A 24,687-nucleotide genomic window follows, 5' to 3' on the forward strand; every position below is an offset into this window, starting at 1 on the left:
GGTCCCTTGGAGCACCCCTCTGGGCCTGCACCCCTCTACAGGGCCGCCCTACTAAATAATGCATGAAGAGGGTAAACCTCCCCTGCATGGAAAATGAGAGTAACAATGCAGATTGCAACTGATTAAAAACACTACAGTATTGATAGACAATTGCCAGCCGTCGGTGTGTGTGTGTGTGTGAGTGAGAGAGACAATGTTTGACGGAGAGATACAGTGACGAAGACAAGGGGACTCAAAGCAGTAGGTGGTGCGCTGCACGCTGTGTTAGACTAGGCAGCAAATAAAGCGTTACAGAACCGGAAATATGATATTTCCTTAAAAATAAAAGCATCCAGTGAAACAAGCAAAAGTTGAACGTGGGGAAAACGTGTCATTCCCTTTCTTAATGAGAGCAGTGTCCACATGTGCAATATTTAGCACATTAGTTATCCATGACTGTATTATTCGGGATAGCTGAATCAGTGTTATCCCCATAGATAGATAAACAGATATTTTTTATGCTCTTTTCTCTTTAAAAATCGCAACAAGTTCGCGAGTGAAACTTTATTTTTGAAATACCTCACCGGAAAAGCTCCGTGTGCGTTGTCTGTAACTTGACCGTGTTTCTGACAAGCCTCTCATTGATGTAAGCAGCGCCCACGGCTTAAATGAGCCTCGTTCAGGAGCGTTTCTTAGTTCAGACACGGGCGGAGAGCTGGCAGAGACGGACTCTTCTTCTTCTCCACCACCTCCTGCTGTCCTCCTCCATACTCTTCCCCAGTCTCCATCTCTCTGTCACTCTCCATCCATCATCCATCCATCTGCGTCTTTTGGATACCTACCTTCCTCTCCTTACAGCGCGTCAGCCCAGCTGGATCAGTCCATCCTCCACATGTCTTCTCCACCGTGGTCCAACTGCAGGCTGCTTTTGCTGTAATAATGCCTGGCTGAAAGGCTCGCAGCGGGGTTTTTCTTGCAGCAAAGGGAACGCCGAAGAAGAGCTCGGTGGAGCGCGGCTCTGCGTAATGGATTTACTTTTGTCCAAGCAAAGTTGGATTTTGTGAAGAGCCTCGTGGACCCCTACAATGGTCAGAAAAGGAGGGCGTTTTTAGAAAAGGTGCTTTTGGGTTAGGAATCACATCGTCAGAGGAAATGCACAGAGGTGAGTTGTACAGGAGCCCCTCGGTCATCCGAGGTGCGCGTCAAGGTCTGATTCCTTGGCCACGACACGGACGACAGCACATTTCAACCTTGGATATAATGTTTAACGTTTAATCCTCTCTTTTTAGCGCAGCTGACAGTTTAACTGCAGGTTGTGGGATTTGATCCCATCAGAATGAAGGTGCCATGAAATTCAAATAGCCTATTAACCATGGATGCGCTTTAGAATATTAAAATGCGCCTCGTTAATTTAATGTTTTTCGCTTAATCTGATGCAATTTACAGACAGTTTTCAACGTTTTTTTTTCCTGCTTTCTGTCACACCTATTTCCATTCTTCCTTTATTTGCATCTACTTGCCCTCTTGTGACAGATCTTGGTTCAAGCTTCTGCTGCTCAAACCACGCAGGTCCTCCAGGGTTTGGTTAGGTCTGATTGGCTTTAGTCGACCGGAGCACATTCGCTGCTAATTAGAAAGACTTAATAAATAAATAAAAGCGAACACCATTAATCATCTGGTATTTTGAGCATTTAATCGATAAAAATAGTTTTGTGGTTTTATTATATTGTAATGGTCCAGTGGTGCAAGAAAAAAAAAACAGAATCTGTGCGGCACTCAGTTTACAATCAGTAAACAGTGGGAACAGATTTATGATCATAGTGGACAGCAAAGGTCAGATACAATTTTTTTTTTAAAACGCACAGCAACGATACGAGCCGTCAGCGCGCATTGACTGCTTCCAATAAGGCGTAATAAAAACAACTCGTCACAAACAGTGTAGCCTAGCGTAAATCTGTCCAGAAAAGGAAACTTAAAGCTATTATATGTTTTAATATATGTTATCAATAACCTAAAAATATATACTCTCATATTACTTTGTAATGCACGGGTTACAGCTAGGGGTGTCAATGGGTGCTACCATGGCCAGTTCCTTCTCTGCTGCGGTGGAAACGACGAAGTTTAAGAGCCAGTCACAGACGTCCCGCACACGCGCGTGCTGCCGCCGGAGCGACTCCCGCTGCAGCCACAGGATCGTGCCGTTGGCACAGGAGGCACGCGCCGGAGCACAAGGCTGCAACGCCGATTAAGTGCATCGAACCTGTCAAAGGGTCTGCATGTGTGGGCAGTTCACTGCATCGCTGAGGCGCTGAGGTTTAGGCCATGAAAACGATTTAACAGCAAAGCGAACCACCGCTAACAAAGGTGAGGAGAGCGTCACTGCCAGAAAGTAGCTTGGCCGCAAGAGGTTTGCTCAATACACGGGGATGAAAAAACAAGTTCTGGGCATGTAACTCTATCCTGACCACGTCTTAATAATAAGTGACCAGAAGATACATAGTGTTTTAAGTTCAGCTTTACAAAGAAACCTTAAAGAAAAATATTTTTAAGTAGTAAAAACTACTGAACAGGCTAGAGTTCCTTGCACTTCAAAATAAAAGCTGCTTCAAGCATTACTGTCCATATTAAGTCACTAACCTGCTGTTTCTAGGGAACTGCCTTTGCTGACTTTGAGGTGTGTTTGTAAATGCTCAGATTAATACATGAAAACCAATCCTGCTTGCAGTGAGTCTAATAGCCAGCATAGTCTGGTGTGTTCCAGCGCTGTTGATTTTCTGATGCTTTCAGCACCCTCTCTGGGTGAATGTACCTCACTATTTCACTACACAGGTTACAGTGTGAGTAAAACTGAAGCCTTTTTAGAGACTTTCATATCTTATCAACTGTTTGGCAACAGCCATGATGAACTGCAGGATATTTCTGCCTGGTGTGGCCATTAAACAAAGAATTCTGCATCTCCCCCTAATATAAAGACAGTTTAGTTTCTATGTCCCTTTGCTTTGTACTTGTAGCCACAAGGGAATTATCTAATTCCCAGACACTTCTAACTCGTGCCCATAAGTTATTCATCTTGAAGCCACACTAAATCATTGGCAGGCAATAGTATCTCATGGGCCTGCAATGATATTTCTCCCACCCGTGTAACAGGGGGTGTCTCCGTAGGGTACAGCAGTGCTGCTGATTCTGTTTCAGTTCAGAAAGCTGCGGTGACCTCAGTTTGTGCCCAGCTTCTGCTTGGTTTGGACGCCAGAGTGAGAAGTGATGTAAAGATGAAGTGACATGACCTAGAATAGCAGGGTTGAAACCGGCGGTAACGTTTCCTCTTGTGCTTTAAAATGACCAGAGGTCAATGGGATGAGATGACCCAACCTACATTTTTAAAAGAGTGCTTTATTTCATAAGATGTTAGCCCATTAACTCATTTTTTTTACAAGTTGTGTCTATGTTCATAATCTCCACACTCCACCCGTTTTTATACACATTTGCAAGTTGTTCTCTTGATGTTGAAGTGACAAAGACTGAAATCCTGTTTAGCTGCTGATTTATTTATATTGTTTCAAAATATGTTACAACTACCAGAATAAATTATGCAACCTTTGCCATTTAAGTGAGTTTACATTTTTATAGACTTGAAACACATTTAAGTCACTGCAGCCCTCTGTCTTTACAGATAAAAGCACTCTTCTTACAAAGTCTGTGTTTTAAAACTTCTGACAAAAGGCCTTCGGAGTGTGGTGAGATTCCCACTGTGCACACTTTAGCTTTGTGGAGGGCAGCAGTGTTTCAGATATCTTCAGAATTTAGATTCTGGCTTATTCAGTGAAAAAGCCTCAGTGTGAGCTTGCAGCATCTCTCTGTTATTTGGGTGGTCTGCTCTCCAAAATTGCCTGTGGTAGTTCGTACTCCCACCTACTTCACTGCAAGATAATGGAGACAGAGGTAATGAGATCCTGAAGCTGGGAGGGAGGGTTTCTGTATGTGTGCATTTCAAAATGAGTCTAAGCATCTAGGCTCACTGGTACGTTTGTGTTCATTGCTCATGTTAAATGTGGATTGTTCTTCATTAGATACCCGCTTCTTTTCTTTTTCTCTCTCTTTCTGTCAGTCTTCCATCCGTCCTTCCTGGGTGCCATTATGCAATGTGCCACGCTCACACTTGCTCTCCTATTCGATGTGAGCGGGCCAACCTATTATGAACTCAGTGGGGATCAGGTCTACAGCGGCTTATCAGAGCAAGACAGTGTCAGAAGCTGTAACATGCGTGCTCTCAGCGCAGATATCATTGTACTACAACATATTCCATGTATTGGCCGTGTCCATGCGCTGCCCAGATGCCTGTCTTTTCATCAACGCTGTGGGCCCAGAGGCCCGGTATCCATTTTTTTGTGCGAATGCTTTATCTTTCTGGTGCCCAGAGGCTGCAGATTAGTAGGTGGAGTTGGTAGATTCAAATTACCTTTAAATAACTCTACAAGTATCATTGCAAGTCTGTTCACACTGTATAGGTACATTTAAAGCTGTGACTAATTCAAGTATTCCCACCATTCATATCTATATATAATCTTAGCTGTATTATTTCTTCATGTATGCCTTTATCTCACACTGAACTTTATCTCCATTAAGTGTTGTCATTAGCAACATATTTCTGAAGCCAAAATGCCTACTAGCACTGCACTTTAGTGTTGCAGATAAAACTATTATTGCTATTGATATTCTTTTGCTTCCACGTTTCGTGTTTCGCTAAGCATCTGTGGAATTCCTGAACAACTGAAACCATTTTGATAGTCATATGTGAAAATGTACTTATAGGACAAGGTAAACAATCTTTTAGATTAATATTTATTTGACATTTTATAGACCAACAATTCATCAGTTAACATGGAAATAATATGCAGTGTAATTAGAGAAAAGAATCACAGTAGCCCTTGTTTATTGTGCCGCGGAATGACAAGTACTGTCATAATAGTGTGTAGTAGAGTGTCACTATTGTGGCCAAACAGACTCATAATAAATGTAATACTGCTATTTATGGAAAATCTGATGAAAATAAATCTCCTGGTCCAATTAATTTTTGTACAGCTTTCTTAATTGTGTCTTTTTGCTTCTGTTTTCGGTAAATAAATGACACTGTAAATGGGGGTTGGAGAAAAAGTCTGTAACCATGACTGTATGAATCTTTAAAAACATGAACATGATATCAGTATTTCTTATTGAGACAATATGGCTATCATTAACACAGATATATCACAACACCCAGTCACTGAAAAGCAATGAATGAAATGGTGACCTCATGTCTAGTTCTCACTTTCCATCTTAGATTTGTGTTATTTCCAGGATGCCTGTGCACTATTTGTCCTTCCATGAATAATTTGTATTGATAATGGACTGTTTTTTTCCCTCATTCTTCCTCATTTCTCATTCTTGATATACCCTTATTGCATTAACTTTTCTCTCTCAGCTCTCCTCTTCCTTTTCCAGCCATACCTTTTTTTAAAAAATTTACTAATTCAATCACAGACGTACTTAAAAATGATATTGATCTATATTTCACTTTCATCAGACACAGGGGAAATCAATACCACAGCCGATCACATTCGGTGTCTGTTCAGTGGCTTTACTGCTGATGAACTCGAGGATATGAATACAGAATTTAAGTCACCTGTGACTAATGTGTAATATCTCTGTTTCACAGCGTGGGTACTCTTCTTTCTAATAGAAGAGGGTTTCGCTCTGGCACAGAGAACTAAAGGTAAGCTCAGGTACTCCTATTTTCTCTTAATGTTGTTTCATCCATATCGAACCAGTGTGAAATGAGGAGGCATTATCTCTACTTTTATCACATTAATTCCTTCAGGCCTCTCGTCCCTTTATAGCCTCTGCCTGCTTGTTCCTTTTCTTGCACCAATCCTCCGTATACTCTCCTTGCCTTCCAATCATCCCCCCATTCATCCTTTGACTCAATACCCCATCTGTCTGTCGCTCTCTCTTTTCCCGCTGTCTTTCTGATTTCAGAATCCCCGAGCGATTATGGCGGCCAGAGGCCCAACCAGAACGACTGTGGCACGTGGATCCGCAACATCAACGGCGGGAGTTTCACCTCCCCAAACTACCCAAACCCCTATCCACCCAATAAGGAGTGTGTTTACATCCTGGAAGGTAAAGCCAGATCACTGATGTTTCATCTTCTGCTCCATAGCGCCAGAACAGCTGACACAGTTTCCCGCCTTTCAGCGTGTTGCCTCCTTCAGTGAATGTCATTAGCCTGACTGGCATTGTTTTATATAACCTCGCTCCTATCTGATTTTCTGTTCTTTTGCTAGCGGGCAATCAGCCTGACATTTTTCCAAATGAGCCATCCGGAGTTTGTTTCAGCACACAGATACCCTTTGAGAATGATGGAGAGTGGCGTATTGTGGGTAGCGCCTGACTTCTGGTCTCATCAGAGCAGTGCTACAGTGTGCTCATCTTTATTGGCAAAAGATTCAGTTATTGAAGTAAAATATAAAAGAGATGAACATCTGCTACACAACTGAGCTCTGATGGCATATCACTGAATTGTAGGCATTCTTGTCAGCTTTAGTGTTCACCAGAAATATCACACCCATCAGTAATTTGGTTTCCTGCCGCACGGGAAACATAACGGAAAGCATCATTAGTAGCTATAGGAGATGCGGTCTGGGATGCTGCTTGATGTGTTTTCTAAACTGATGAACTGTTTATCCATGAAGTTAAAGTACAGGCTCTCATGCTGATGAGATGCGTGCTTTTACCTTCTGTGGTGGAGAATAGATTTTTCATATGGCTCAAGTGCTCCCCCTGTGGACAAAGCAAGCTCAGACCTATTGTTGGTGAATAAGCCTACTGATGTGTGCAGTAGTACCTCGCAGCAGGCCTGGGACACCACAGATGGAACCTATCATTTACTATTATTTAGTCCTGAATGGCCTTAGTCATATTCATATTCAGGCTCCAGTGTTCAGCCTTTCAGTCTGAATCGCAGCGAGATGGATGCTCACGTTTGGTAGAAGAGCTAATCAGATCGCTTTGTAATCATAAACTGTGGTTAGTGAGCCTCATTGATTGTCATGTCCCAGAGTTCATCAGCTCAGTGATTATACATTCTGCTCTTTACGTATCAAGCTGTGTCATTTACATGTGTGTGTGTGTGTGTGTGTGTGTGTGTGTGTGTGTGTGTGTGTGTGTGTGTGTGTGTGTGTGTGTGTGTGTGTGTGTGTGTGTGTGTGTGTGTGTGTGTGTGTGTGTGAGAGAGAGAGAGAAGGAGATGGAAATTTATAGAGAAAATGAGACTCAACACATCAGGGAGTGAATGCACTCATAGCAGGAAGTGCAGGCATACAGGCTGCTCATTCAAGCAGAAAGGTTCAAATTCAAAGGCAAGAACAGAAGCAAAAACTCACACAGGGAAAAGAGAATCACTTTGGTTATTTTAGTTCACTTGTTCTCTGTGCCATACACATGTACCACCCTTGACCTTGCTCTTTTTTCTCTTTTCCTGGGTGCATTTTGCTTCTGCAAGCTTGGCATGATTGAGAGCCCCACGCCCTCACCCTGAACATCTCTTTTTAGTATGATTCATCTCTGAAGGCATGAATTGCCCTTGCAACCGACTATGTGTGTGTGTGTATGCGGGGAGGGAAGGCATGGTATTAAAGTGCAACAAACATTCAGTACATTCATCTGGATCTGCATGACAGATGAACTTGTGAACTAGAGTTCATGCTGTGACTGCAGTGTTGTGTATTCACAAAATCAGTGACAGCAGTGCTGACATATCCCACAGTGGCTCCATTTGTGGATGCTGTGGTCATGTGTGTCCACATACACATGGGTGACACATTAAAGGAAAAGTGCAGAATAGAATATTTTAGTGTTGGGCCATTGCACACCTGTCAGAAAATGACATTGATCATACAAGTTTCTGTAACCCACTGGAAGGATGAACAACTTTGTCACAAGATATATTCTCTCATTTGGTGCTTTGATGATGGTTGGAGAGCACTGCTTGACATCTCCGTCCGAAGTCTGTCGTAGGCGTTCAGCTGGGTTAAGATTGGGTAATGCAAAGGCAATCAAATGTGACTCACATAATTTTTATACTCATTCAGTGCACCCTTATACCTTATGGATAGAGCATTTTCGTCCTTGAAGAGACCGCTCCAGTCCAGACAGAAATGTGTCATCATACACTGAAGACTCAGAAATGCTCAGAGCAACTTTGTACTGATTTGAAGTGAACCTCTTCTGAGGCGAGAAGTGGGCTCAAACTATACATGCCAAATATTTCCCCAGCAAACAAAATCGCCTTCTGTATTGTGAAGCACTTTGTGATTTTTATCTGTGAAAAGATATAAATAAATTTGACTTATTTACTTACTTTCTCATTGTAGGTTTTCCTTTAATTTGTCACCTGTCTGTATATGTATTCTTCTGAGTGATGTATGCACACAGGGAATGCACTGTAAACAGACTGAGTAGCATAACTTGAAAGTATAAAATCTAAGCTAAAACTTGTCTGCGATGGATGGATGGATGGATGGATGGATGGATGGATGGATGGATGGATGAATGGATGGATTTTGAGTTAGACCATCATATTCGGGGGTGAACACCACCTGTGCTAATATTGGTCATTATTCATAGTTTGAATAGCAGAAATTACTCTGAAAGTCCTCAGTAATGCAGCCTGTACAGAGACAGGAAACACTTTCGTTTGGATTAATCATTTTTAATTCAGTGCTACTTTTCAGTAGTCAAACCACTTTCTTGTGGGCCACTTGTCACATTTTCCTTGATCATTTTGGTTCTCTCTAGAAATAGAATATCATGCCTGAATACAACCTTAAGAAACATTTACATACAGTAAACATTTAGCATGGCTAAGTATCAGAAATTAACAGTCAGCAATGTGGAACAGGATTTACAAGACTTTATAATCTGCACCTTGCTCTGAGCCAACTTCTAAAAAGTTCATGTCACCACCCAGATTATCTGCGTCCTCTAAAGGAAAGACTTAATTGTATTCTTTTCACAGATTTTCTCCCTTTGTTTCTTTTCTCTCTCTGCTCCCTTGTTTGCCAAAGCCCTTCCTAGACAAAGGATTCAGCTGTCTTTTGATAAGAACTACTACATAGAGCCATCGTTTGAGTGTCGCTTCGATCACATCGAAATACGTGATGGGCCATTTGGTTTCTCTCCACTTATTGATCGCTTCTGTGGGGGAAAGAATCCAGAGATTGTCACATCCACAGGACGTTTTATGTGGGTTAAGTTCACCAGCGACGAGGAGCTGGAAGGCCTTGGATTCCGAATCGAGTACACCTTTATTGCAGGTACAAGCAACCGAACGGCACATTTGCACTGAATGTAATGGCACAGAGTGTGAAAGCACGTTTTTGTACACATCAAAGGTTTTGAGCAAGATGTGTGAAGAACAGGATCTGATTAGTTTGCTTTTATCCCAAAACATAAAGGAGAATCTGATCTCCATATATCAAAAGGAATACTTATCTTCCCCCCTTTCCCATCTTGTTTGTGTTCATTACCAGTGAAAGATGATGAAAAAAGACAGAATGGACATCCACAGTTCTCTCATAGATTCAATAGAGACAAGTCCAACATCAGAGCCTTCTAAATCTAAACCCAGTATGCCCAGAAATCAGTGCCTCCCATCAGGTGACAGATATTAGCTCCAAACAGACCTCCTTTCTGCTTTATCTAGGATGCGTTAATGTGATCTTATCTTGTGTTCTCTTCTTACCTGTTTCTGCTATGTGGATTGAGAGTAATGTGCCATCCAAATCTTATCATTTCAGACCCTGATTTTCATCTGCACGTGGGTGGACTGCTAAACCCCATCCCAGGTAAGCTCTTCAGTATTTTGCAGGTTTGCGTTCGATCCTTTTTGAAGAGCTCCTCTGTGCTCAGAAGCTTACCGGAGGCTATCTCAGGCACTGGCGTTAATGCTGAATGCGTAAATGTACCTTGACAGGCATACGACTGTATATGAATTGAAAGGACGTACATGAGCACACATGTACAAATTAAAGAACACGAAAGAATGAACACACACCTCTTTTATCTTGCTCTTCCCTCCCTGCCTTTCTCTCTTTGTTTCTCTGTCTTCTTATTGTCCTTTTTCCTAATGCTGCTGACTTCAGTTCAGCCTTAAATCCTTTTCTTTCCTCAATAAAATCCATTATCTGTCCCTCTGTTTGTCATGTGTTTCTTTTCATAATAACCATTTTTCTTGTTATCCTCTGCTCTTTTTTTTTCTATTTGGTTCTTTTATGTACATCCATGTGACCCCATTCTTGACTTTTTTATTTTACACCCTTCTCTCCTTTCATTTTTTTTCTTTTTTTAATGTTTCTCCTCCACATTTCTTTTGTCTCTCTGCAGAATGCCAGTTTAATGTTGGTGGATGGGACGGGATTATCCGCTCCAGTCAGGTGGAGGAAGAAAAACGAGTGAAGCCTGGTGATGCCCTGGACTGTATCTGGACAATCAAGGCTCCTTCTCAGTCCAAGGTCAGTACAGTAAGGCAAGGCAAGGCAAGGCAAGTTTATTTGTATAGCACAATTCAACAACAAGGTGATTCAAAGTGCTTTACAGAGACATTAGAAACAAGAACAAATAAAAAGCATGATTTAAAATTGAATAAAATAAGCAAATAAACTGACTAATTTTAGTCAGTAACCAGGTACAATCCTTAACACATTTTTTCTATCCTGCTCGAGCTCCATTGTTGTGCTTTCTAAACACTAAAATCTAGCTGGTGTCTATCTTTCTGCTTGAATGAGTCATGTTCAAACCCATTTCATTATGCCAGACAAATGCACACCTTGAATAAATAAAATCTCTAAACATCCTCCATTCTCACTACAAAATAAAGTGGAATAACATTAAAGGGTTTTTATTCATCTCTCTTGGGGATATTTGTTACACTGGCAACATACTGAGTTAGCGCCACAGAAAGACAGAAATTTTACATCTAAAGCATCAGTAATGTTTCTCTCAGTTGTGTTCAATCATTTCACGCCTCTCAGCGTCACTGAAAATTGAGGTTACACATCTTTCTCAGTGAATTGTAAGAGCACAGGGGCTCTGTTCACACCCCAGCTCAGAATATTTATTTTGGCCACTAATGGAACTGTGGAAATGACAAAAACCTGCATGAATCCTGTCCAAGATCGCATGAAAATGATACAAAAATCTCATTGCAACAAATGCAGTTAATCCCAGAATAGATATGAATAGTCATCCATGAAAAGAAATCTGAGGAGAAGTAATTTTGAATTTTACCATGAGGACTTGAAAGGAGTTGAAGCGAGTGTGTGTGTGGGGGGGATCCTTGGAGTACAAACAAGAATAGGAACGACTCAGAATATCTAAACAGTCATGAAGTAAACTCTGAAATCATCTTGTATACTGCCAGTCTGTTCAGTGTGCCCCACTTTCCATTGCTTCACCTTCCTACTGTTCTCTGTCTTTGCACCATTAATTCTTTGCACATTCACCTATTACTATTGTGATGCTATTACACATTTCTTTTATCTATTTTTGTGTCACTGGGAAACTATTTTTGATATTCTCTGTAAGAATATCAAGTAAATAAGTAAACATGCAGCCAAGAAGATGTAAAACCACAACCCGACAAACCACCTGTTTACTGTTTACCACTGAAGGGGGACGCCTAGGAGGTGGTTTGTGGGTGTCGGTAGATCAGGTTTGTGCCAATTCACGCAGAGTCAACTCAATACTTTTTTTTTCTTTTTTTTAATCATGTTCCTTGAGCTGCTGCTGAGCAGTTTTTACAACGTAGCGGTGCAGTTGGTGTTGAGAGTGTTATTTCCTTGGAGTGTACTCAGTCTGTTACAGCTATGGCACCCCTCACCTATTTAAGTAAACCTCTTGTATAGACGTGTTTTTTGCCACATTTTTGAGCCAGTTTTGTCACATTTGAATGGCTAGCATGTAAAAAAGTAACATCCACATGAATGCCTAGGCAGGTTGCATTGTAGCACAATGACCGCTGATTAACTTTACCTTCCAGGGGTTTTAGTGTTGTGGCTGATCGGTGGATATAAATCTGAGTGAGTGTATAAATTATTTACATTTAAATATGTAACGGTAATACATACAGTAGCATTGTGCGCTCCTTTCATTGAGAACAACACTTCTGGCAGTCTTGTCTGTACTGTGGCTGTAATTTAAAACATAATAGGTGTGAGCATTGCAAATACACAGATAGGCAGCATGGGAAAAAGCAGTGCAGGCGAATTTTATTTAGTGTGGCCCTGGAGATTCACGAGTAGGCAATATTTTCAGGCCAAGAGTGAAAACCCAGTGATAAGTTCTGATATTTATGACTAGATATCAAAAATCTCATTGGAATTACAACCGCAACCTGGCTAGCCTTAATTCATTGCTGCTCTGCTTCTCCCTAGTGACTAAATGAGTCATCCACACACTCCTGGGCTGCTCACTGGGCTCAATACACTAATGCACACAAATTCATGCACATCCTATTAAGTATAAAGTGGCAGATGCATTCAGTCACAAATTACACAGTATCCATTCACACAGTACAAGTAATTACCTATGCACATTAAATACTGATATGTATATAGGAAAGTAATATTTTATTCATACACGATTTGCATGGACACGCATTCTTTTCTTACTTGCATAAAAAGTAGCCTCCACAATCGCTTCACTGATTCATCACGTGCAGTGTGAAGCAGAAGTGAAGATGATCTGAATTTAGTAGAAGGACAGAGTTTAGTGGCCAGACATTAGCTCAATGACGCAAAAGGAAAAGAGCAACAGGCTCAGCAGCTATTTAACTGCTGCCTGCTCACCGGTGTCTGCGAGCTAAATGTGCTGAAATTTAATCTGAGCCATGGTCATGATTTTATCATGTCATTATTCCTGACGTGACTTGTGCGCAGAATAATTTGTTGACTCGTGCTATGCAGTTACTCACAGTGGGAGCTGAAATGAAACACAGTTATATACTTGGGCTTAATAATAAGCAAACTATGCTGTGCTGGCTACATAGACTGTAAAGATAAGATGGACATTGCTACTGTGACAAAACCCACTGGTTTGTGAAATTAATTTTGAAGCTTGGCTGGCATTTTAACCGTCACCAATTTTTTTGGAAACACACATTGGGTGCAAGAGGTGGCTCTGACTGAGAAATGGAAAGTGTTGCACCCTCATATAGTGTCAAGGTAGCCACATCCTAAAGCATAACCTGCTTTGTTGTTTATTTTACTCAGCATGGATCCATGTTAGCATAATGAAAATTACTTTGTCTTAACTGATGTAAAACTACTGATTGAGGTCATTAATTGGTTTGCAATAGCTATGTATTTTCTCATAGGCTGCTTTATAATAGGGAGTCACCCCCTAGTGGTAATTAGAAAAAAATGCAGGTTTACATGTCATCACCTTCCTTTATGTCCAGTTTGTAAGAAAGACATTCATAAACAGGGCACAGGCTCAAAGTGAAGTTGTATCTCAGTAGTAGTGTTATTGTAGAAAAAGCACAGGTGTAGTAACAAAATTATATGAATAAAGAAACTGTATTGAGGATGCTTTCTACTGGCTGCATAGTCTAGCATTTTTACACGTTTCTCTAACAAGTCAAAGGTCCTGTTTCAGTCCAGTAAGGAGACCCACATATCTCAATGGGGTTGTGTCAGCAAGAGTGTCTGGTGTTAAAATGTGGCAGATCAAACATGTAGAACTACCTTCTAGCGTGACCCCTTGTGACTAAGGGAGCAGCTGAAAGTAGCTTTTATTAAATCTGTTTTGTAACTGGCTTATTCTTTATGACTTGCTTCTTTGTGCTTCATGCTATAACCAGGTGAAACTGTTATAGGCTGAGAATCGATGCGATGTTCAAGGACAAACTAGTGCATTTCAGTCAGGTTTTTAAAAATCCCATTAAATTTTGGGTCAGTACAACATGATAAATACAAGGTGTTTTGATACTTGTGTTTGACTGCAATTTCTGGAAAGCTGAAATTTTCTGACTTTCTGACCAGGTGAACACACCATTAGTATTTCATTCTGAGCCCAGACTTTCAATGCCAGGAGAGCTGCAGCTTCAGCTCACTAGTCTTTCCTCCCTGCGGCATTCTCTGAAGAGAACCATGAAAAAAACAGTGTGTGAGGAACACAGAGCACGCTGCTCCATATTCTCAGATTTACTTTTACACATTGCTATACATTGCTATATGTATCACAACCTGGATGAATTAGATTTACTTTGTTGAAGTAAATCTATGTTCTTTCCATCTGTTAAACTCTTTATCCTTCCTCCATACCTACATGCTCTAAGGAAGGGCTTTATAACAATTCACAGGTTCACGGGGTTCTTCTCTTATCTGTGTTTTGTTTATTACGAGTGTCTGAACATCTTCCGTGTCTGCTATATTGGGTTTTCTGATTTAATGAATATTTTTCACACTTTGCTGACATAAAAAGTAAAGTTAGTCTGCTGTCATGGTTAGACAGCAGTGAAGCGAAGTGATGTATCGCTGTGAATTTCATTTGATTTGCATCTCCTGTGCATCCCCAGATCTACCTGCGCTTCATAGACTACCAGATGGAGCATTCCAATGAGTGTAAGAAGAACTTCGTGGCTGTGTACGATGGCAGCAGTGCCATTGAAAACCTCAAGGCCAAGTTCTGCAGCACCGTGGCTAACGATGTGATGCTTAACAACGACATGGGAGTCGTACGAATGTGGGCCGACGAGAAGAGCCGACTCAGTCGCTTCCGCATGCTGTTCACATCATTTATTGATCGTGAGTGCCAGTCTTCCTGACAATACTAATTCAGCCTGGACCCAGCATTTTAACATCTTGTTTCCTCATGTGAACTTCCACATGGTTGAGTATTTGGCCTAGAGCCATTTGTTATGCTGTTAAAAAAACAAAACAAGCATAAGACATCAGTTTCTGGATGCCATCTGGAATACACAGAACGGGCTCAGTCTGACCACACGTATAAAAACTGTGAGCTAGACAATTTTTACGGCATCAAACCCGGCATTCTGCTGCGGGTTTAACGCTGCTGTTGAACAGCACTTTATGCATCTCTGTAGATATTGACTAATTAAAGGGATTTAACCATCTCTAGCTTTTTTTAAGCTGACAAATAAGATAAAATATAACAGTTTTGTGTTATTATTTGTTTATTAGGAGTGTGATTTGTAGTTTTCTTTGCCCTCTTTGGCTGAATAGTTCTCTGTTAAGAACGGGTAAGCCGTAGGGATTTATATAGATAAGATTTTGTTGCCATCATCAATTCTGCTTGTTGGTTTGGTGATTCATTAACACTTCCCTAATGAGTCTTTGTCATTTTCCTGTTTAGGAAAAAAGAAAAAAAGCCTTCACAGGTTTTCAGCATTAGCATGGCTGATTTACTATTTGAGTCCAAACACATTCAATAAACAGAAGAAAAACGCTTACATGTGACTCGGGCATGCAAAAAGTTCTGCTGCCTTGTGTTTTAGATTCAGCAAGTTTCATAAAAATGTGTTCATACTAATAAAAGAAACGGAAACTTTGGAGAATCTGGTGCCTCTTCTCAACTGGAACCAGTTCTCAATTCCCATCCGTAAAGAGAAAATACATGTTGATACTTTCAGGATCTTCCAGGCCCTAAATTATCAACCCCACACACACGAGCAGTCGTAAAAACAGTTGATTTATGAGGTCCTGTGTTCTATTTGCATCAGCAGTCAGCAGCAGACACTGAAGTGGCATTTCAGCAAGGAAAGCTAATTACGCTGCGCCATGTTTAGACCGCAGATATGAGAAAACCAATTATTAACTCCAGCATTTTTAAGTAACTGAAAGTATCAAATAGTTTCTTGATATGCATGTCACCGCATCATACTGTGTTTATTATAGGTCACTTACAAAAGGAAACTAGAAATTTATTTCTCTGTTTTGGTAAAAGGAAATGCTGCATGGGGTTAATGGAAGTAATTTCAGTTTGGGCTTCATCACTTTTGAAGTACAAGAGATTTTCAGACAAATGCTGCCAAAGGTTGCGTATAAAGTAGAAAGAAATTGCCAGGCAGAAAACAGTTTTCTGTTAGCACACTGTAATATTTTCATTAAATGCCTGAATGGACTGAAATATTAATTGCTACATTCTCCTGCACACTTCCCAAGCCCTGTGTGAATGCTAATGTTGTTTTCATCAGCAAACCCATAGCGATTGCAGTCGCAACTTGAAGGCTTTTAGATTCAGCAAGAGTGTTTTTCTTTTTGTTTTTTTACTTGAAGAGTCCTTAAGATCATTTGGATCCTCATTAATTCTGACTTTGAGTAACACACAGTTCATCTCAGAGTAGTCTGAAGACGCCTGAAGAACTCCTAAACTTTATTTGGTCAGAGTCAGCGACTGGCTTAAAGTTTGCTTGGAGGTCAGAGGGAACAATTAATCTTTGTCACTTAGTACAAGATGAGTTGTACCTTTTGCACTCCGTCATGTGCTCTAATCTTCCAGCAGAATCCCCTATGAAATGTAAACCAGGCACATGAAAGCCTTATTAAATAAACACACGGCCACACAATGCACACACTCAGATGAGTTATGTCCTTGTGTGAGGAGAGAGGCTGTGAGGGTGAAGCGCTGTTGACACCTTCCTAGAAACTACATTTTGAAGGCGAGAGACACATAATCGGTTTGGAAGTGATGGCGGTGTCAGGGGAGCGACCCTGTCTACTTTCTCACTGGGAAATAGGAGAGCACACTCCAGCGCACACATACTCTGTCATGCACAACCTCACATACATGCCCATATGCATGTCCCGCTGTCAAAGTTATTTAACCCTGAATCAGAGGAAGCAAATGGAGGCACAAAGCCCTCATCACAATGGACCTTGGAAGAGGGTTGAAACTAGTAGAGCAAACTAGAGTCTGTTTCAGCTGTGATAAAGACTCAGAGAGTGTGTGTGCACACAGCCGCTAAGCTTGTGTGTTTAAAAAAAGAGAGAGGAAAAAGGGGTGGAATGATTTACTCAGGGGAGCTTGGAAGGGACAGTTTGGAGAAGCGAACAAGCCATAAGAGACAGATTTTGCTTTGTACTGCATGCGAAGAGGAACAATATTTATCTTTGTGAACACCATTTTAAAAGCATGCTCATCCTTTGGGCTCAACAAAGAAGTATAAATATGAGGCATACATTAATCATAATTGTTTTTGTTTTTTATGTTATCATTACTTTATTCCAATCTATTCTCTGTTACATCCTTTACTCAACTGAACAGGACAAATCTGATTGGGTCATATTTTGCACAAGTTATGAGCTTTAGGATTGGACAGTGTGCTTAGCACTGTTCTGGCTTTGAATCTCTCAGTGTGGACTTGGCATGTTTTCCCTCTCTGAACTCCCATTTGTTACTCAGTGATTCCTGTTTGTCGTGTATGTGAGCGTGAATGGCTGTTTCTGTGCCTGCGCCATCCTGTCCAGGATATACGACACGTCTTATACAAATAATTGGATACTAATGGATTTAGTGTAAAACCGACTTGAAATTAGATGAAGAAAATATCCTGTAGACATCATTTTCTGTTATTGTTGGCAACTGAAATGGAAACAAATTAAATGAAAGCATACTACTCATCAGCTGTTTTAACCCTGTAAAGCTTGAACCATGAAATAATTACCATAAAATTCAAATTTTTAGAAACTAGAGTGTTTATTGAACCTTCTGACAAATTAAAGAAAAATAAAATAATAATTTGCATGTATTAGTTTTAGTAGTAGTTTAGTTTTAGTTTTGCTCCTGGTATTTCTGTGCAGTTTTTTACAGTGGCAATGCATGTGTCCGATGATTCATATGATCAGATTTTTTGGGGGAAAAACACACTGAACCACACAGAAACTCATGTATCGAATATGACACACTTGGCGTTAAAAGTGTTTATAATATAGGGCTGCTCTCACAAAGATCAGGTTTTCTAATTTCCCTTATTTTGTATTAGACTCAATAAGAAGTTTTAGTTGCACACTCCTGTTTCTTTACAACCCGACATGAATTTTCCATTTGTTATATAGAGGACTTTGTGAAATATTAACCAACTATTAGTGTTAAAATATTCTGTCTGCTAAACAATTCCTCTGGACTAATAAACAAAATACTCTATAAATATCCTTAAGTAACCTAAACCCAGTTTCCACATCACCCATCTCTAGTTCCACTTGGCAGATAAGAATTGGCTTTTGCTGCAGCTCCAAACTTGTCTATACGAGTATGCAGTCATCTGCATCTTCTTTCAGCCTTGCATGTCTTCCTGCTGACTGGAAGTGCATCGGTCTCCTGAGCCCAGCAGCCAGCCTCAATTACCAGCCATCTCTGTCTCTGCCATCACAGTCTTCATACGCTGAAAGTTGCTTTAATGTGCTGTGTCTCGCGGCACCTGCCTAACCACCTGCACCCCCATGATGAACCGAAGCCATTTCTGCCCCCACATCCCCACCTCTGCCTTTCTTTTCATCTTTTCCCTATTCCCCCTCTCCACCTGCTCTCTGTCTCCCCTCTGTTAGAGTCTCTTGACGTGATGGCTGCAGTTTAGTGAAGCCGTCATCTCCTCCCCTCGTCACTCCGATGTTATGTGTGCAGGAAATGATGATGCATGGCCTTATGTGTACTGTGTCTCCATTAGACCTCCAGTGTTTCAGAAAATAATAGAACATTTCATCTTTTATTACGGGCCTCTACAGATTTCCACAGCCAAATGATTGTTCTTTTATTGTTATTGTTTTATTGTTATCATCAAAATAGCTTCTGGTCCTTTTCACAGTGTAGTCATCTTTTACTCAGCACTGTTAGACAGATGTTTTCTTTTTTTCTAAATTCCATTATCTCGGTGTATTGTCTTTTGCCTGCAGCTCCTTGCAACGACAATACTTTCTTCTGTCACAGCAACATGTGTATTAACAACTCCCTGGTCTGCAATGGCGTTCAGAACTGTGTCTACCCATGGGATGAAAACCACTGCAAAGGTGATTATCTTCTTTCTTCCAGCTAGCTGATTAAGATTTACATGGCATGTTTGTAGAGTTTGGATTTGCTTTTAAATTTCCCAGTTTTCATTGCTTTTTTCCCTCTCGTTAACCTTTTTGCTACAGAGAAGCGATCTAAGGGGCTTTTTCATCAGATCACTAAGACCCATGGCACCGTTATCGGCGTCTCATCAGGCATAGTTCTTGTTCTTCTTATCATCTCCATCCTGGTCCAAATGAAACAGCCAAGAAAAAAGGTAATACAGTCTTTGTTTTGCCATTGGTTGTAGTTGGACTTTCATTATTTTTTTTTGACTTTTCTTTTTTTTTCCCAAGCTTTATTTTCATTTTTAAATTGGAAAACAAATAAAAACAAACAAACAAACAAACAAAGCAAAAAAACAAACAGAAAACTCACAACTTGTATCTATGCCTTTCAAGGTTAACCTCAGACATCTGAAAACCAAACACAGAAAATACAAGCATAATAATAATAATAATAATAATAATAATAATAACAACAACAATAATAATAACAGCATAGCAACATTAATAATTACAGATTTTTTTTAAAGCAAACAAAAAAAAAAACAAATAACTCAAAAAAAAGAAGAAAAAAGAAAAAGAAAAAAGTGAGCAAGACAGAAAACACACCATGTGAACCCCTCCCACCATCCCCCCACCCCTTTACCCCTGTATGGCTCTCAACCTCATCACATTGTGTATCAAGACAGCCCATATTTACACCTATCTATAGAAACTCTCATGCACAGGAATCAACATCTCCCACGATAAAACTGCAGCATTCAGGAAATCGAGTCAGGAGGGCCTAACCGGGGATCAACTCAAGGCAGACCCAGGGGGATTTGCGTCATCTCTATGATCTATTAGGTCCAAAGACGGTGGTTGGACTTTCATGACTTTCATTCAACTAAGAGATGTCGGAGCCTAAAAAGATGATACAATATTAAAAGCAATGGAATTACTTACAAGTTGGAAACGAATGTAGCTCTAAAGACAGAAAACAAAAAAAGCTTATGCTTAGATTTCACCACATGTCATAAATAATCCAGTACATGAGATAGGAAATGTATAGTCGCATTGTAATATCTTCTTATGTTACACCATTTTCTCTTAAGCTTCCTTTTCCATCTATTTTTACATCACTCTATGATGCCTCATAACTCCCAGAACCCATTACTTACTCAGTAAGCATTACTTTATGGCTGTCTTGAGGTGGCCAGAAATATTGGAGTCTGACTCTCCCATAATGGATTTCTCCCTGAGTGAGTGCTGAACATTTTTCAAAGTGGAGACCCTAAAAAGGAGTACTCTCCTTTTGACTCATGCTTTAAATGGATATAAAATATATATATTAAAAAGCAAGCAAATAATGTGCATTGAGTTAAATTATTCATTCATGTTTATGGCACAAAAGGTACTTACTAAAACAAGTGCTTAAGTACTTGTTTTACCATTTTAGAAACATGACTGTTTAAGTGGAGAAAGTTAGAGAAGATTCAGAGTTAGGTGTTTCAGATTTAACATTTAACTGGCATTTCCCAGCTGACACCCATCCAGTTAATCAGCACAAAAAAGAAAACATACATAAATGTCTCATGTGATAAATTAGTCAAAGTCAAATTTATTTATATAGCACATTTAAAACAACAACTGTCAACCAAGGTGCTGTACATTTCAGATAATCAAAAGAGATAAAAACATAGGAAGACATGATAAAATTAAAGAAAAAGAAGCATAAAATGAGATGATTTGAGTAAGAAATGAGACACATAAAAGTACAAATTCATTCTGATTTAAAACCCAAGGTTTTGAAGTGTCTAATGTTGGAGAGGTCCTGATGAAAAGGGGAAAATAATTAAATCTCTGTCCACATTGGACCAAATCACTCATATAGGAAAAGGAGAGATTTAGTTTTCAGAGTGCTTCAAGCAGCACATTTATTACATTTTTTTTGACAGTTTTAAGACTTAAAATGGTTATTCCTTCTATTGTCTTGATATATGCTCATGCTGCATCACAGTGGACAACCAGTGGCCTGGTAATCACTTAAGTGTATCGTCTGAATGGATCTTTTTCTTTTCAAGGTTGTAGCTCGACGTCCTGGTGTTTTCAATAAAGCTGGATTCCAGGAGGTCTTCGACCCTCCCCACTACGAGCTCTTCTCTTTGCGTGACAAAGAGATGTCCTCTGACTTAGCTGACCTTTCTGAGGAGCTGGACAGCTTCCACAAGATGCGGCGCTCCTCCACTATGTCCCGCTGCGTCCACGAGCACCACTGTGGTTCACAAGGCTCTGTGGCTACTGGCGGTGGCAGTATGAAACACAGCCGCACCACTCTGAGCTCGATGGAGCTGTCCTACCACAACGACTTCTCCAAGCCGCCACCCATGAAGACTTTCAACTCCACAGCCAGCTATAAGAAGAGCTGCTATGGCTACAAGCAGCACTCACAGACTCACGACTGCGACCAGCAGGTCATTGAGGACCGAGTCACAGAGGAGACCACATGTGAGATTTATGGGCGCGGTGCAACAGGAGTGGGTGGAGGAGCCGCAGGTGGAGGAGCAATGGGAGGAGGAGGAGCATCAGGGATTGCAGGAGGAGCAATTGGTGGAGCGGTGGGTATAACGGGAGGAGTGGCAATGGGTGGTGGGATGGGTGGTGGAATGAGTATGGCAGGAGCCATGAGCATGGCAGGGCCTAGTGGCATCGCTGGAGGTATTGGTGGGATGGGAGGAGCCTGTGGAACCCTCAGTGTTCGTGGCAACAGTGCTCGTAACAGTACCACCATAGTTGATCCACAACAGCGCTCGATGTCCATGGACTTTTAGATGGAAGAAAAGAAATGGAAACAGATCTTGCAGGTCGATCATCTAAAGAATGCAAGACAGGAGGACTATAATTCCAAACTGATTACTCCTGCGTGCTCTTCTGCCATTGGTCTTCAAGCACTGGTATTGTGGGTTAAATCTCGAGGACTCCTCTCATTCTCATGTGTAGGTTTGGGAAGAATGGATCAAAAGAACTAAAAGGAAGTGGGGAAAAAATCTGACATAACTACTGGTTCTGTTCTTCAGGATACTGAATGATTCGGAGTGCACAAAGTGTGGAGACATCTGGTCTCTGCAGTCTTATACTCAATAAACATCTCCTTCCATCAGAGACTTTTAGGAGAATGTTCTCGCATGTAGACCCAGACTTCTCTCTGTTGGGTTACCACTCAAACACAGAAAGAGAGAAACCTGGAGAGATGTTGTAGACTGACTTTTTGCATTTATTCACCTGCCATGCACAGATATATGATATATGATCGATAGTGTGTCTTCTAATAATTTATTTGAGTCTTTATTTTTGTCAGTGTACTGTACCGTTAAGACCAGTATGTATCCAGCCTCACGATGATGCTTGGCTTTTAACTCTTTGATCTTTTTTATTTGTTGCTCAGACGATTTTATGAAGGTGACTCATCCATGACATGTTGTGTTGATGATGAGGTGGAAGATGAAGAAGTTGTTGTTATCAATAATGATCAACTAAATATGAAGATGGCGATGATAATTATGTGATATTACTATAATAATTATGTATTTTTCATGGTTACCTCACATATACAGAAGGTACACTTCATTCAGTCTCTCCTCAGGAAGAGCACATGAAGAGACTGTCTTATTTTGCTAAAAAATACAGAAAAAGACTATTTCTGCTCTGTGAGTTTTATAGCATAAGAGGATTCAGACTTTGAGTGATCATTTATCAGATATAAATATTTGGATGTGAGCCCTGGCTTGAATCAAGATAGCCTCTCTCTGCCATGCCTCTCCAAACCCCTACCCTTAAAAGGAGAAAATGTAATTCCTCTGTGTCCCCATGAATCGAGTGTGTAAAACAAGCACAACCTGTTTCCTTACAGTGACAGACATGTAGCCTACTTGGGACTCAATTATGATTTTAACCACTAGTTGTATAATTTCATTTTGTTGAATTAAATGAGAGCTTATTCACCTCACCGTGTGAGTGTTTCTGTTCGCTGTAACCAAAAAAACATAAAAGTAACTCTGCTCAGGCTGGAGATGTCAGGACAAGATTCACTTTGTGACATGCAGGCAGAACAGACACAGCCTATGCAAAGTGTTTTGGTTTGCTTTGATGCAAAAGGGGCTGTGGGGATACTTTATTCCCTGAGTTGTGCGAACCTTAAGATTGAGTTTAAGTTGAACACAAATAATCAAAAGCTGACAAATTCCACTTCCATCATCTGTTGTGCTTAAAAGACTTTTTGAGTGGAATGCATAATGCATTGCTTCCTGACCACCAAAGACCAATTAAGCTTAATTAATATTTACAGATTATTATTTTCTCTTTGCTTCTCACTCTGTCTCTCACTTGCTCTCTTATTTGCTTTGCTGTCATGATGTGTTTGCCTTGTTAAAAGCTTATGACACAGTCTTAAAGTATTTGGCCGTTATTGATGCTAATTCCTTTATGCATTGGGCTGGTCACCTACACAGTGACACCTACACGTGCTGTCTCGGGATTCAATCTAATGATATTAATCAATACATTATGCTGAAATCACTCTTGAACAATTCAATTCAATTTTATTTATATAGCGCCAAACCACAACAACAGTCACCTCAAGGCGCTTTATATCGTAAGGCAGGCCCTACAATAGAGATACAGTAGAGCAGATTTCACAAAGTCTCACAGCTCACTACAAATAACAGTCAGCCAAAGTATGCAGTACTGTGAAAAACTAAGTACAGCCTGCAGCAAGTAATCATTTTCTGAACATTATGAGTCTAAAATCTTTGTGAAGGAATTTTGTTCCACTATTCTTTGTTTGAGTTCATTGAGGTCTGCAGGTATTCGTTTCTATACGCAGCTTTCTTGCAGTCTCGCCACAGCATTTCAATCAGGTTGAGGTCTGGACTTTGAGCCACTGCAACATGTTGTTTCTTTTCACGTTCAGCCATTCTTTTGCAGGGATCTGCCAAAACCTCTGCTTTTAGGTGGTCACTATTGCTGATGAACATTTAACCAAGTGCATTTAATTAACAGCACATGGCTGTTACTTTTTTCCACAGTACTGCATAGAGTAGTAGAATTTCTATAACACAGCATAACATAGTGGGAAATTCCATTACAAATTGTGTTTCATGTGAAAACAAAATACTATCTGTTTGTATTTTTACAATAATAAGTGCCAAAGGTCACCATTAACATCACTGAGAAACGCATGCAATAATAAAAAAGCAGCGCCACCTGCAGACACACTGCATTCAGCATGCGTTTTTATTAGATTGATAAGATTCGAGCTAAAGACACAAATCTGGACATCAAGAAGTGTTTTATACGCATATAAACTAAGACATATGACAGATTGCGGGTGAATTAAATGGCAAATAAAATCAGTTAGAAATCATTGTAACATCGGATCAATGTCCACTCGTATGATCTGGAAGAGAACCAATGAAATGAAATTGAAAAGCTGAGATGTCCTCTCTGGGATTGGAGTAATGCTCTGTGACTGTGGTAATAAACCTGTTTAGACAGTAATTGTTCTAGTTTATCCTTTTGCTACGTAGTACACACAGAAGAGTATACAACACGTATATAAGTACATGCA

At 40.3% G+C, this 24,687-nt stretch overlaps 1 protein-coding gene across 1 annotated transcript; it reads left to right on the top strand.

Annotated features, from left to right (window-relative positions):
• The first annotated feature begins 637 nt into the window (after window positions 1–637).
• Window positions 638–23,064, top strand: neto2a (neuropilin (NRP) and tolloid (TLL)-like 2a). Its single transcript, XM_086305737.1, has 10 exons — window positions 638–1,141; window positions 5,672–5,728; window positions 5,992–6,135; window positions 9,081–9,329; window positions 9,813–9,860; window positions 10,399–10,526; window positions 14,591–14,819; window positions 18,924–19,037; window positions 19,164–19,294; window positions 21,146–23,064. The coding sequence occupies exons 1-10, from the start codon at window positions 1,132–1,134 to the stop codon at window positions 21,890–21,892; spliced, it is 1,857 nt and encodes a 618-aa protein (XP_086161863.1). The 5' UTR covers window positions 638–1,131; the 3' UTR covers window positions 21,893–23,064.
• Window positions 23,065–24,687: the final 1,623 nt, after the last annotated feature.

The sequence above is a fragment of the Aulonocara sp. 'chitande type north' Nkhata Bay genome, linkage group LG1, assembly GCF_057382095.1.
Source record: "Aulonocara sp. 'chitande type north' Nkhata Bay isolate Kocher_YH1m ecotype deep benthic linkage group LG1, A_spYH_male_GT1.1, whole genome shotgun sequence".
Taxonomy (NCBI): Eukaryota; Metazoa; Chordata; class Actinopteri; order Cichliformes; family Cichlidae; genus Aulonocara; species Aulonocara sp. 'chitande type north' Nkhata Bay.